The sequence below is a fragment of the Cucumis melo genome, chromosome 6, assembly GCF_025177605.1.
Source record: "Cucumis melo cultivar AY chromosome 6, USDA_Cmelo_AY_1.0, whole genome shotgun sequence".
In the NCBI taxonomy this organism is placed as follows: domain Eukaryota; kingdom Viridiplantae; phylum Streptophyta; class Magnoliopsida; order Cucurbitales; family Cucurbitaceae; genus Cucumis; species Cucumis melo.
Window position 1 is genome coordinate 33312781 of NC_066862.1, and position 15045 is coordinate 33327825.

The 15045-nt window shown below is 34.2% G+C and overlaps 1 protein-coding gene across 5 annotated transcripts; it reads left to right on the forward strand.

Annotated features, from left to right (window-relative positions):
• Window positions 1-464: 464 nt before the first annotated feature.
• Window positions 465-12743, forward strand: LOC103501587 (pre-mRNA-splicing factor ATP-dependent RNA helicase DEAH10). 5 transcript variants are annotated; one of them, XR_540354.3, is made up of 15 exons: window positions 467-797; window positions 1035-1120; window positions 1317-1363; window positions 1451-1531; window positions 1622-1838; window positions 2212-2626; window positions 4288-4491; window positions 4765-4925; window positions 5042-5227; window positions 5429-5660; window positions 5850-6049; window positions 10410-10544; window positions 10660-10867; window positions 11061-11129; window positions 12265-12743. XR_540354.3 is itself a non-coding variant. In XM_008465195.3 (14 exons), the coding sequence occupies exons 2-13, from the start codon at window positions 1056-1058 to the stop codon at window positions 10841-10843; spliced, it is 2127 nt and encodes a 708-aa protein (XP_008463417.2). In that variant the 5' UTR covers window positions 467-797; window positions 1030-1055; the 3' UTR covers window positions 10844-10867; window positions 11061-11620. The 5 variants fall into 5 exon arrangements, 4 of the variants coding, with proteins under 4 accessions (XP_050941658.1, XP_008463417.2, XP_050941657.1 ...); XM_008465195.3 differs by lacking the exon at window positions 12265-12743 and having other exon boundaries at window positions 1030-1120; window positions 11061-11620; XM_051085700.1 differs by lacking the exon at window positions 12265-12743 and having other exon boundaries at window positions 10660-10881; window positions 11006-11620.
• Window positions 12744-15045: the final 2302 nt, after the last annotated feature.

Below are 15045 nucleotides of genomic sequence, written 5' to 3' on the forward strand. Positions count from 1 at the left end.
AACAGAGACAACAAAGCAGTCTGAATTTGATGGTGTACAGTCTTAACAGGAGAGACCTTTGATTGATGAAGGAGTTTGCAGTGACAGTATTGCATCTGATTTGAAGAAACAACTGAAGGATTCTATGGAAGCGAAGTTGTTTATTTTACGAAAGAATCAGACTTGGTCGTTGGTTACAAATTCTCCTATTCAGAAACTCATTCAATCAAAGTGGTTTAAGTCAGAAGGTGACAGTAAGCCTAGGTTGGTAGCCAAGTTCTTCCCGCTCATAGGTTTAAATACAGTCAGACGAGCTGAAGGTTAAGTTTGAATGATAGGGTGATCTAGAGAATCAGTTTAGTGACATAAATAGTAGAAAAATGACAAATATTTAAATGGTTAAAAATGGGTTTTTAAATTGAGGGTAGAATAGTAATTATGTATCAATGACATTTTTCCAAATGCATTCTTATATTCTCCGTGGTTTTATGTAAAAAAGAAAAGGAGAAGAAAGGAGGGAGGGGCAGCTGACAGTCAACACCATAAGAGAGAGAACGACGTGCGCCCGGCGTTGGTTTTTTGTTCGGCGTTCACGGCGAAGTTCGACGGCGTCCTTCGGCCATTGCAGCGACGGGCAGCGACGGGGTGTGTTGGGCATCAGTTTTTTGGGGTTTTTGGGTCACGGTCGACGGGCAGTGACGGCGCATTCCCACGGCTTTTGCAGCGTTGAGTTTCCGACAGTTTTGCGCACCGTTTGTGGTCAGTTCCGACGGGTTAAGGTCTCAGATTCAGAGGGTATCCGCTGGTCTCTCATAACGGTACAGTTAGGTTTGCTTTGATTAATTACATATTGTTGATGATTTCTGTAATTGTTCCTTGAATTTTGTTCTTAATAAAATCCTTTCAAGCTGGTAAAGCTGGTAAATTGGTCGAACCACTGTATATCCTTGTGTTCTCTTTGATTCTTTATTGCTTCGTGGATTTTACGTTCTGTGCATTCTGGATTGTTGCCTTCTATTTTAGCTTCACACTCTGAATTAGTTGAATTAGTGCAGAAAACGTAACACTACAGGGCAATGGAAAGACAGGGACTCAATGTCAAGGTCTCAAATAACGATTGCAAGAGTGAAAATATCTCCAGGCATGCACTTTTAGTTCTAGCCTCTTTTTCTCTTGTATTTTCTTTATTTGTTTGCTCACAGATTACAATGTACAAGGACAAATAAATTAAATATATAAAAAAAAAAAGTTAAGAAAGAAAACGGATTGGAGTGTACAACTTTGGCCTTTCATGGTTTGGTTGTAGTTTCAGTGACTTGATTTTGGTTGCTATGCAGGAAGCGAAAACTTGCTGAACATAGAAAGTCACTTCCAGTAGCTTCCGGTATTAAGCTAAACTCTTTTGCACTTGTTTTTAAGTTAGTTTTTTTCCCAAGTTCCTGAGGTTTGTTCGTTTCTGTTATGTGCTCAGTTGAAAATCTGCTCATACAAGAGGTGCTTAGAAACGATACATTGATTATCGTTGGTGAAACTGGGAGTGGAAAAACGACGCGTGAGATTTTATCCTCTGTTTATAAATGTTATAACCATATTTTCTTACCTTATTTATTATGCTAAATAATTTGTTTTCGATATATTTTAGAAATACCACAATTCCTGTTTAATGCTGGATTTTGTCGAGATGGCAAAGCTATAGGGGTGACCCAACCTCGGCGTGTTGCTGCTGTCACTGTGGCCAAAAGAGTTGCTGAGGAATGTGGTGTTGAAGTGGGGCAAAAGGTTGGGTATTCTATTAGATTTGAGGATGTAACTTCTAGTTCCACAAGAATCAAGTACATGACAGATGGTCTACTGCTAAGGTACAATATTGAAACACTGCCTTCGTTTCCAAAATGTCGTTTCAATGGACACGAAAACAAGGATTTATTACTATTTTTTTTGTTATTATTATTTTTCATTTGGTCCTATATTTCTTTCTCGTCTTTCTGTATTCTTATGTTGAAGGTGATACTTGATTTTGAATTTATGTTGTTCCCCTTCTCTTGTTCCATGTAGTAGATTTTTTTCCATATGACTTATTACAGATAGGGATAGGTGATAAAATTATACATGAAGTGGATTTCTTTATTAGCATACGAATTGTGGCTCTTTGAGATTTAGAGATCTTAAGGTAAATTTAGAGCTTTTGTAATTTTCTAAATTAGTTATCATGTTGCTTTCATAAATTTTCAGGGAGGCATTATTGGACCCTTATCTTTCAAGATATTCAGTTATCATTGTTGATGAAGCTCATGAGAGAACGGTTCATACTGATGTATTGCTAGGATTTTTGAAAAAAGTGCAGAAAACAAGATCTAGGTCTTTGAATGACTCTTTTAATACAGAGAACGTGAATACTAATGGCCTAGTATTAAAAAAGGGAAATAATGGCAAATATGTAAGTTCCCTCAGGCAACATCGAGGAAGGAAACTGCCTCCATTGAAGTTAATTATCATGTCTGCCAGCTTAGATGCACGACTTTTTTCTGAGTACTTTGGTGGTGCAAGGGCTTTTCGTATCCCAGGCCGTCAATACCCAGTAGCTATATCTTATACTCGTAAGCATGTATTAGATTATTCGGAGACCACTCTTATTACTATATTTCAGGTAGAGTGATTAAATTCTCAACTTCGATCTCTATATGCAATTGAGTTTAAGATTTTTTTAGTGTAGTGATGTTTTTTTTTTAAAATTATTATATTATTTTTTATTAAAAATCAAACTTTTATTGAGATCAAATGAAGAACTACACAAAAAAATCAACACTGCAATAGGAGCCTAAATAAAAGGGCAATTACAAAAAACTTTACGAACTATGGCTGTTGGGGGGGGGGGGGGGGGGAAATCTAACAAGGGACCAAACCTCACCCAAGGTCGTAGAACCCTCTAAATATTTTATTGTTTCTTTCCTTTCAAGTTCCTCGTATAATATGGTAAAAGTTCACAGACTACAAAAAGTGACCTTTTCCACAAAAGGAGATGAAGAAGCTCCTCCATTGTGGAGCTGCAACCTCTAGTTCAAGCCAAGCTGAAGTTGAACGTCTCAAATAAACTACTCCATACCAGCCTAGCACAATCATAAGACCACAAGAGATGATGGTCCTTGGTTGCCCATTGTGATGAATAAAACTTTGGCCCCTTTGTACCTTCTTTAGGATTTTGATCTTTTAGAGTAAGGAGAAGATGGAGAGGTTGGAAGAGGAAGGGCTCACCTGACAATGAAAGAATGAGCTATAGGAAGACCCTTCAACAGGACTAGGGCTCCAAAGACAAAATTCCATTCTCCCTTTGGTAGGTTTTTCGTGAGCAAATACACTAGTACAGTTTTCATCTTCTTGATTAGATGTCAATTGGGGTTAAAGGGACACTGTGTGGTCGGTACGGGCTTGACACTTTTGATGGTGTTTTGTAACCTTTATCATTTATCTACTTTGAAAAATCATTATAATGTTGATGTTCTGTTGCATGGTGGGAGCATGTTCTCTCTTTCATTTGAATTTTTTCGTCCTTTGTCCAATAGGGATACAATAGAGGCATCGCTCCTCTTTCTTTATTGGGGGATGTCTTGCTTAGACAAAGGGATAATTCACCGTTTTGGAGGTAGCCTTTGTCTGGCAAGTTGTTCATTGAGTTATCAATACTTTGGATTGATTCTTGAGGAAGTTGTGTCCCTGGTTTGGCATTTTTTATGTACCCTTTGTTGGAGGGGAGAGGAAGATCTAGATCACTTATTTTGGAGTTGTGATTATGCTCCTTCAGTTTGGAACTACTTCTTTGGAGTGTTCGACCTTCAATTATCCTCTCACGAATCTTTTAGTGATATGTTTGAGGTGTTCCTCCTCCATCTGTCATTCGTCGTTTATGAGAAAGGGAGTTCTTTTTTATGGAAACTTGGGGTTTCACTTTGTTTTCAGGTATTTCCATTGGTCCAAAATTTGTCTTCCAACGTGAAGGTACCTTTAGAATCTGAGATTGTCTTGGGAAAATCTTTCCCTAGTTTATCAGCAAACACTTCAGCAAGAATGTTGGCCAGGGCTTTTTATCTGTTGCTAATATGGGGTTTTAGTGGAATGTTGTTATGGTTTTTATCAACAATAATGTGTAAATTATCTGCCTACTTTCTCATCTTATTAGTACATCTTTTCCATGACTATTATTTGTCAAGTTTTGATTTGAGTGTAAACTCTTGAACACCCTTCTCTTTACATTTTCAAAGACAAGTTCATTTGACAGTTTGAACATTTTATCACGTATATCTTGTCAACTAGATTCATTTGGAGGAGAGTCCTGGTGACATACTTGCCTTTTTGACTGGGCAAGAGGAGATAGAATCTATTGAAAATCTTGCTAAGGAGACAATTCAAAAGTTACCTGAAAGCAAACGGAATTTAGTAGTTATACCGATATATTCGGCACTTCCATCGGAGCAACAATTGCGAGTTTTTGCCCCAACTCCACCTGGAGTTCGTAAGGTAGTTTGACCATGTTGCATTTGATGAATTCTTTGTCTAAATTCTCTTTTTCCATTCCGTCTCTCAATCAGATATTATCACTTAAGCATATATTTGGTAAAAAAGCCTTTTCATTCTTGCATTTTCTTTTATTATCTCGTAGATTCCTTGTTTGTTTCATATTTGAATTGATGTTTCTTGTCTGTACTATCTACCGTTGGATAGGTATAAGGTTCCTCGGTGCTATTCTATGCTTGATAATCTAAAGCTTTTGGTGCTGGCCCTGCATTTTAGGTGATATTAGCGACAAATATTGCTGAGACATCTGTGACAATACCTGGAATCAAGTATGTTATTGATCCTGGATTTGTAAAAGCCCGCACTTATGATCCAAATAAAGGGATGGAGTCGTTGATTGTTTTTCCAACCTCAAAAGCACAAGCACTACAAAGGAGGTAGGGCATGTTTGCTATTACCACTGGATTAAGCATGATTGCCATCATGAAGTATTGTTCAAAAGGATTTAAGTTTTTCTAGTGAGTGTTCTACTGTTAATATTCTAGTGCTTCAGTGGGCGTGCAGGCCGTGAAGGACCTGGAAAATGCTTCCGTCAATATCCTGAGGATATGTTTTATAAACTTGAGGATTCAACAAAGCCGGAGATCAAGAGATGCAACCTTTCTAATGTCATTTTACAGTTGACGGCTTTAGGTGTTGATAATGTCGCGGAATTTGATTTCTTGGAAGCACCACCAAGGTGCAAGTTTTTATAGAGTTTATTGCTTAAGCATGTTGTTTCTTTTATGGGTGGGTGCATGATGTTTTTTTATCTAGATATTGAGTGAGTAATAACTACTACTTTTTATTTGCATTTCTCTAACTTAGAGCTTCCTCTCCCTTGTGGAAAAGAAAAGGAAGGAAAAGATGGCAAAGTGTCGTTGACTCTTATTTTCCACAGGCAAGCTATTTTCAAGTCGTTGGAGCAGTTGATTCTGCTTGGGGCTATTGCCAATGACGGCAAACTATCTGATCCAGTAGGACATCAGATGGCTCGTATTCCGTTAGATCCAATATACTCTAAAGCTCTGATTGTTGCCAGTCAGTCCAACTGTTTGGAAGAAATGCTGATAACTGTGTCAATGCTGTCAGTGGAATCCATTTTTTACCATCCTCGTGAAAAGCAAGAAGAGGTTAGTCCACAACACTTAATAGGAATTACGTTGTTTCTGTTTATTTTCTGTTTGTAGATTGTCCTTGTATCATAAAAGTTATAGCATGCTACTATCATTCTCTTGACGACAACATATAAGATGATGATTAGATATTTTGCCTTCAATCTATCTCTATGGTAAAACTCTATTTGTTTATTCTGTTTTCAGGCAAGAGCTAAAATGAAATGTTTTTCAAGTCCAGAAGGTGATCATCTCACTCTAATCAATGTTTATCGATCTGCTGTGGATTTTTTGAATAAGAAAAAGTTGGAACTTAACAAAGACAAATTGGAGAAAAGCTTGAGAAAGTGGTGCAAAGAAAATTTTATCAATAGTAGATCTTTGAGACACGCACGTGACATTCACAGGTTAGTGATGGAATTTCTTTGTATTTTGTTCATGCTTCTAGTCCAATTGATGAAGTCTGCCATAGATAGTTGTGATATCTCTTACTAGACCACATTCTTCGTGTTTTAAGTTTTTGTTTAATTTCTATTTTAATCTCTTAATTTTAATTTTAAATTATTTTATTTTATATTTATAACTTTGGATAAAGAATTATTTTAGTCCTTGCCATTAACTTTTTAATGAATTATTTAAAAGGAATTTCCCTGCAGATCTTTTGTTTATTAAATTGATTAATGAATGTTTACATGCACAAATGTTTTAAGCTACCTATAATGAGTTTTTTTTTTATATCCGTAAGTGACCAGGCCAGCTTATGCGTGCCTCGATTAATCTCACGGGACAACTCGTCTAACCCTACAACATTTGGGTGTCAAGGAAACTAGTAGGAAATTAATTCCTAGGTAGGTAACCACCATGGATTGAACGCATGACCTATTAGTTAGATATTGAGACTATGTTTCCCTTTTTACCACTAGGTCAAACCATGAAAGTTAAGCTACCTATAATGAGTTGTGTTTATAGTTCAAATATATTAAAATTCTTATTAAATGGCCAACAGCAGATTAATGTAAAGGACAAGATAGTCTTTTGTGCAAATTATTAGGGTTAAAAGAGAACACTTGGAAGCTTGAAGACTAGAAAATTTCATTTCAAAATGTAAAAGACCAAAAGGTCCAAAATGAATAAATAAATTTTCAAGAACCAAAGTAGGATTTAAATCATATATGGATACTCTACTTTCTCTTCTCAAACTAAAGAGAAGGATGAGATAGAAGGGAAATGCTAGTTGAGGAGTTTAGAGATAATCAGGTAGAGAGGTTAGATTTGAAGTTTGGTTTGATTACTAGGGTTAGGAATTGCTTTGTAGGCCACATCGAAGCTGGGAGTTCGATAAACTTTGAAGACAAAGGGTGAATTTGTTGACGATCCTTTTTCTAAGTGTTGTCGAACTCGAGGGGAAAGTCTAGTCTTGTTTTAGTTGGAAGTTGTCAAGGATAAAAATCTTTGATATGTTTTGGAGGGTTTTTAAGTTTTGGCGTTGGCTGGATTTTGGTTTGGGTTTTCGAGAATATCACCCTTAGGCCCTTGTTTCAATTTCAGCTTCGAAGCAAGTGTATTAAAAGGTTTTGGATTGGAAAAGAAAACCTTTGGGATGTTGTAGTTGGGCAAAGGAGTTGAAGGTTTAGGTCAATTTCCAAAATGGAGTATGAATCACATATGAACATGGAACCTAATACTGACAATCCAATTTTGGGCAGCACCTTTCATTGATTCCCCTTTTGGCAGCTCCATTTAGCAATCTTTTGTTCCTAGTATAGTTAGATTTGTCTGATTGTCTCTTTTTGGTTTGTATTGGCTGTGTGTCCCTTGGACTCTTTTTATATCTGTTTTGGTACTCTATTTTGGTGGAAGTGACGGAGGGTGCTAAGGAGGTGTCGACCTAGTTGAGAAGCCCGGGTACACTTCTTGATGCTTTTTGGTTCTCGCTTTTGCTCATTATATAACCTTCTTGTACTATGAGCTTTTGCTTTAATCGGTTATTCCTATTAAATCTTTTTTTTTCTTTCAAAAGACTAACAGATTGACTATATTATAGATAAAATTCTATAGGGTTTTCTAAAAAATTGAAATTTGTGCAATTAAATGAGCATCATGGTGATACGAGATGGTTTTGGAGAAACACATAGGTGGCCGTGGTTTTAGAAAAATAATAATTTTCTTCCCTCAATTCTCACACAAGTGGCTCAATTTCCAACCCTCTTCTTTGTCTTCATTTTCCTCCTCTCTCCTTTTCCCTACCCTACTCAATGTTTTTCAAAACGTGAGGCGCATTAAGGCACAATAGCCCTCGGAAGCCTAGGTGCAAGACGTACAAAAGGCGCGCTTTTTTAAGGTGCACTATGCATAAAAAAACATAAAAATATATACATGTGTACAGAACCTTCGTGGGAAGAAATGTGGCTTAACTACAATATATAATGAACTCACCTTTCTGTGATTGTGGAGGGTCTTGTGGTTGGGTTGTTTTGCTAATTGAGAGGAACAAAAGAAGAGGATTGGAGAATTCTTTAGAAGAATTTTTTTGAGGGGGTGAGGGCTTTTTGTGGGCCACATGATGTATACCAAATGAGAGAATTTTGTTGATGTTTAAAAGTTGTGAATACAAGAAGACAAGTACGCAAAAGCAAACTAATCCTAATAAACTAAAGAAACTAATCTGTTAGGCCCCTGATTATCCATATATATAAACGCAAGGGTAAGAAGGTATTTACTCACAAGACAACTATGAGAGAAACTATGAGGATTGGGGGGGGGGGGGGGGGAGGGGAATATATAAGGGGACCCACCAATGATGAGGGTATATAAAGAATGTTTTGGAATTGATGAAGGTAGGTTTTATTTTGGTAAAAGTTGTGGCTTTTAGAGGGAGAAGTTGCCAGCCTTCTCGTAGGAGCTAGATGTTATTTCCTTTTCTTTGTAAACATTTGGTTTTATATATTTCAACATAGTGCTGCCTTTGTTTCTACGATTGTTGGGTTTTTCTGAGTTTCAAGTTGAAGAATCCTAATCCTAATCTTAATAAATTAAGGATTTAACCATAAATACCATATTCCTACTACATCATCCTATCCCTCTAAAAAAACATTCCTCAAGTTTTAAAACGAAAATGAAGGTAAAAATAAAAAGGTAAGCCACTTGAATGTAAACAACTCTGAAAAACTAATATCAACAACATCCAAATTGCATAAGTCGAGCCAAGATTTGTCTTTTGAAACAGAATAAATTTTTCAGCAAAATCACCATGGTTTAATTCAAGAATTATATTGTTCATAGATCCATTGCCATCATAACCATGTCTTGAAATGCTTCATCATCTTCTCTTTCTTTCTTTGCCGAGTCTATCAGTTCAATCATCTCAGCCTTCCCGGAATACCTGCATTTTTTTCAATTCCAAACATGGCCTCACGCACATTGCTTTGCAATCAACTTGAATTAGGTTTTCCAGTTTATTCAAATAAGTTTTGCCCATTCTCTTCTTCTACCTCTTCAACAGCTTCTATTTTGACAACTCTTATGTTATGGAGAGATCATGGGTTGGGTCACTTTCCTCCATTTTCGACATTGATTTCCTTTCTGATTTGAGTCTCACAATCTCCTATTTGAAAGTATTTTTTTTCAATTTTGTTCACACAGGTGATTTCTTCTTCAATCGGTTTATCATATTCTTCAACTTGAATCTTGATCTACTTGTCTTTATGAGTGGTTTTCCCTTCAGCACTAAATTTTTTATCGCATTTTCTTCTTTTTTTAGAATTCTCCCTGATTTTTGTTCATTGTTTTCTTCCTCATAGTGAATTTCTTTGAATTATATCTTTTCTAAATTCTTGCAAATGTTTTGAAACTGCTCCACATTTTGAGTTATCTCTCCCAACAAACATTGGATTTTCTTCCCTTCTTCATTTCTTCAAAAACTTCATTTCTTCATTGGTGTTCTTGAATAAGCTTCTTCATCAAAATTGTTGTAGGACCTAGTCTTGAATTTTCTTGCATATTTTTCTTTCTTGGTTATTCTCCATAACAAAAACAATAACTTTTTATCCCAAATTGTAGTAGTTCTATAAAGTTTCACTCTTGCAAAATCTTGATAGATGTTTGGTTTCCTTTTTTTTTTTTTTGAGTTCTAAGGGTTCCCCTCGTTAGATGTGTGTTCTTTGGCAACAAGCACAACTCACAAAGCTCTCTCTTGTTATCGGCCTCATGAAGAGTTTCTTGGTCTTCCATTAATGGTAGTCAACGTTGGCCCAAATGACTGCTTTGGTACCAAAAATGATGTATGCCAAATATGAGAATTTTATTTATGTTTAAAAGTTGTGAAGACAAGTACTCTATTTATAGTGGAAGTGTTAGTGATATATAATTAAATTTGCCCTCAACCACGAGCTTAAACTTTTGGGTGAGTTGGTAATTCAAGATGGTATCAGAGCAGGTGGTCCAGGGAGGTCCTGTATTGTTCTTTCCGAAAGAAAATTAATCCTAATCCTAATTAATAAAAAAAGATTAATCCTAGTCCTAATAAACCAAAGAAACTAATCCTAATCCTAATCTTAATAAATTAAGGATTTGACCAGAATACCCTATTCCTACTTGATCACCATCCTTTGAAAGTTGATGAGGGGTTTTTCTGGACTTGATGTTTTTGTTTGGTTTTTTATATTCTTTTACTTCTCCCACTGAAAGTTTGGTTTCTTATTAAAACAAAAACCACATTTATTTTTTTCATTGAGCCACACATGTTTCCGACTATGTATTTTATTGCAGTCAAATTAGAGGACATGTTGAACGAATGGGCCTTCCCCTCAACTCTTGTGGAGATGACATGCTTCAGTTTTGTAGATGCCTTGCTGGTTCCTTTTTTCTCAACGTTGCCACAAAGCAGCCTGATGGAACATACAGGCATTGATCTTATCTTTGTACTTGTCTCATACATATTTAAATATTAGTTCTTATTATAGGTTTTTCATGCAGTTGTAGTTTAATTATTAATCTATCTCACATGACAAAAATGCAGGGATTTTGCCAGTGGTGAGGTGGTACAGATTCATCCTTCTTCAGTGTTATTCCGTAAAAAACCAGATTGTGTAATTTTCAATGAGTTCGTGCAAACTAATAACAAATACATCCGCAATATCACTAAAATTGATCGACTTTGGCTTTTGGAACTGGCTCCCCATTATCATGCTCTGAAAAGCTAAATTGATGTGTTCATGTTTGTATAGGTATTATTGTATTACTTCATTCTCTGGAAAGGGTCTCTTTTATTTCTTGTTGTGCACAGCAAAATAAATTGAAGTGTTTCTCCAAGCCACTAATATATAGCAATAGCTTTGACTTTTGAGGTTTTAGAATTAGTAAACCTTTAATAGTTCGGAAATACTTCTCAATATCGTGTCTAACATGTGCATTTTTCAGTTCGATGGCATACAACATTGGATAGCTCCACTTCCAGAAGGTATTCGGGAAAGTCATTTCAACAGAAAGGTACTCAAATACATGCGATTGTTGTTCAGTTCTCTTATTGGTATCCATCTCTCCTTGTGTTCATGAATGATTAGAGAAAAAAGGCGTTAGATCCCAAGTAGAAGGAAACAACATGGAATACCAGATAAAACTTCATTGCAATATCAAGTGAAAAGTACAATATCAATTTCTTTTTGAGAAGGTTGTCTCTCACAATTCACTACTATGGATTGGTTCACCAAAATACGGTCTCTCCTGACAAAACCTAACTCTCCATATAACCAAGTCACCCTTGCCCTTTTTTTTTCCCTGATGAGAACATACACTATGCCCAATGCTTTTAAGAATAGTATTCTTATTTCTAATGTATATCCTAATGGTACTCTCACTAGGGTACTATAAGTTTTCGTGCGTATACCTCGAAACTAAATGTCGTAGAAGTAACCAGCCTGCTTATGCTACAGTGACTATTTTGATTTCTTTAGTATAATAAAAGGAGGAATATTTGAGTACCTTTCGCTTTAGTATAATTTGTCAATGGAGCTATATTTTTTTATAAAATGTCAATTGACCTATGTTTTCTTTGGCACTATTTGATGGTTAATAATTGTTTGAGCCTTTAGGATTGGATTTGATCTTTGATCTTATAATTCAATTATGGTATTGGAAGTTCATAGTATTCTACACGAGAATTATGAAGGAAAGGGATATTGGAAGTTCGTTCTTGCCCAAACTAATACCCTTAACCAATTAGAGGGAAAAAATGAACGAAACAAAAAGTGGTAAAAATTCTAATACTTCTAATAAAGTGACTATGACTCTGGTGTTGTCTTGTATAACTTTCTTTTTGTCCGTTACATTTGGAGCTTTAAGGTTGAAACCTATTTTGCTATGAATGAATCTATGATACTGGGAATAATTATTTACATCTTGTAAAATTTCATCGGCCTTTTGAGGGACCTTCCTCCACCTTCTTCATTAACTTTATGCTCAAGCAGGGGGCAGATTTAGTTAAGAACTGGGAGGGCTCGAGCCCTGTTAACTTTATGCTATATATATATTACAAACTGTCACAATATCAAAACTGCTAGTTAACCCAATGGCAAATCTGTTTTTTTAGTCCCCTTTAGACCCATGTTAAAGTCTCTCTTTGTAGGTTTTTTCTTTTGTATAAAGTCTCTGTCAACCAAATTTTTGGATCCGCCGCCGCTAGTGAGGGTTGTACAGTGTATTGAAGTTTTGAAGCAGAATACAAATTTTGTGGAAATGAGATCGTCCTAGTGGAGATTCAAATCGCTTTTGCCACCACGTTCTCCATCTTTCGGAAATTGAAATCAGGGATGGGATCGGAGCCAATAGAGAATTCCTGTGCCCACATGGTGAAAGTTCTTCGTTTTGTGCAATTATATTAATTTAGATAACTATAGGGTAACAAATTGTCATGTTTCTATTCTCAAATTAATTTGGGATAACTAAAAGTTGGCATGTGTTTTCAATCAATCTCAATTAATCGTATTATGATCCTTTGGTTAAGGAATTGTAGCTTGGATGAATTGGGTCACATAACATTGAATGTTTTTGGGAATTAGTCTTCTATATTCACAAAGGTCTTAATATTACTGTGTTATTTATTAATGTAGGTTGATATCCATGCAGACATTTCAAATTAATATTCACTACATGTCAAAGGTATATTAACATACTGGCTATGATTTTTATTTTTATTTTTTGGTATGTTTACAAATATTTTGGAAAATGTAAATATAAATTGCATAATTATTCACTTTTATTATACCAATTCGCTTGTTAATGTACTAATTTGGTTTTTAATTTTTAGAAATTTCTAATATATGTTATTTGTTGTGAAACGAGGCACAACTTGAGAAAATATAATATTGAAATATTAAAATAATAAATATAATATATAAATAATAAAATTAAGAAATTAAGAAAATTATAGAAACTCAAAATTAGTGAATTTCTCCACTTTCTTTGAGTTTCTCTCTAATAATGTTCACACCTACAAACCCACAAAATGAGTGAGTATTTGGTAGACACATGACATGCATGTTGAATGTTTAAAGGTGTGGCTATAGCCACTAAGCACATTAACGAGCAATCTATATGTATCAATAGTGTTTATAATGGTATTGTATATATCATATATCTTGTTTTCTTCTTTATTCTTGTTCTTGTTTGAGGGCAATAATTTTTTAATTTCTAGAAAAGCTTTCTATCACTTGTTTGTATTTTGAAAAGGATACTATTTTAGACAGCTCATAACTGCATGGAACTTTCCTTACATGCTTCTTTTTCTATTAATGCTATGATATTTATTTTTTTCAAAAAATTAAAATTTGGAATATTTTCATTAATAGGATTTATTGTGTATTTGTAGTGATTTTTAGTCTGAAATACCTTTTTGGTGGCCTTCCATATTTACGAGATGTTTCTAATGTTGGAGAGAAAATGTATATTTATTGCCTTAGCAATAATTAATTGAGATTCATTCCTTTTGCATTTGGAGATGGAAATGCCACTATTACCATTTCTTTTTCTATTTACTTCAAATTACTCTCTATTTCATGTTATTTTTCATCTTCTTCTTGACAGTTTGCATGTTTTTTTCTTTAATTAGTGGTTCTTTTTTCGTATAATTAATTTGTATACCAATACTAAGATGTTTGCTTTCTACATGGTAGATTACATTGTTTGTTTTATTTTATTATTTGAAATATATTGACATAATGCATGTTAATATCACACATTCATATTGCAAATATACTCTAGCATTTATAATATATTCCTCTATGTTATTATATATTGGATATAATATACCCAAATGGCCAAATGTATATATTGGATGCATCAATGTGATTTTCTTATTAAGCATATACTTTAGTACTTATTGTATGTAATAATACCTCTTTCTGTTTTAATATATACCTAGGTATTGTTTGCGTGCCATAGTAGGTGGAAACTAAATAGTACCTACTCGTTGTGTATTCTGAAAAAAAAAAATTACATATATCAACTATTTAATTCAGAATATAGGTACGTTGCATGAAACCCTAAACTCGAATATATATCAAATATTTAGGTTATTAAACGAGTAAAATGAAACCATAAGTTCGAAAATTAAAAAAAAAAAAAAAAGAAAGGATTTGGAATGATGATATTACGTTAAGATTTTGGAATACCATAGATCTCAAGCCTATGTAACGAAAGGAAAAAAAAAAACGTTGTATATTGTGTTGTTTTTTTTTTTTTTTAACTGGGTGAGAGAGGAATGGTAGGTTTATTTGCAAATCATTTTAATTATTTTAAAATATTTGAAGAATAATCAAAGATACTTAATATAAGTGATTTTTTAGTTTCTAAATTTAGAATATCCTTAAATTAATTGTATTAGGGTCTAATGGTAATTGTGCCCTAACTTATGGAAGAAAGTTAGAAACCATTGTAAACATTGTAAAACATAAATATTAATGAGATATAAGTCTCTTGTAAGAGTTAGAGTGTAATGCGTGAAAAGTCCGTTTATTTAAGAAAAATTTAGAAAAAAGACCTAGTTTGATTAGGAACAAATGTCCTGAATTAAAAATTCTTTTTATCTTGATTAGGATTTACTATATTTTTAAGACAATTTTAACTTTATCATTAACATTAATTATATAGATTGTTCATTGTTGTATAAGTTCTAATTTTAATGTAAAATTATCATTAAAATTATCAATTAAATGTTACCTCATTTCTTTAATTATAATATTATTCGTTATTAACAAATATAGAAATAATTTTTAAAAAATATTATAATAAATTCTGGTAATGAATATTATATTTCATATTATTTTCATCACCGCTTAATTCATCCCAATTTTTCATCTGACACCGGCAACTTGTTCTTCTTCAATTTCGTTGATTTCTTCAGTAAATC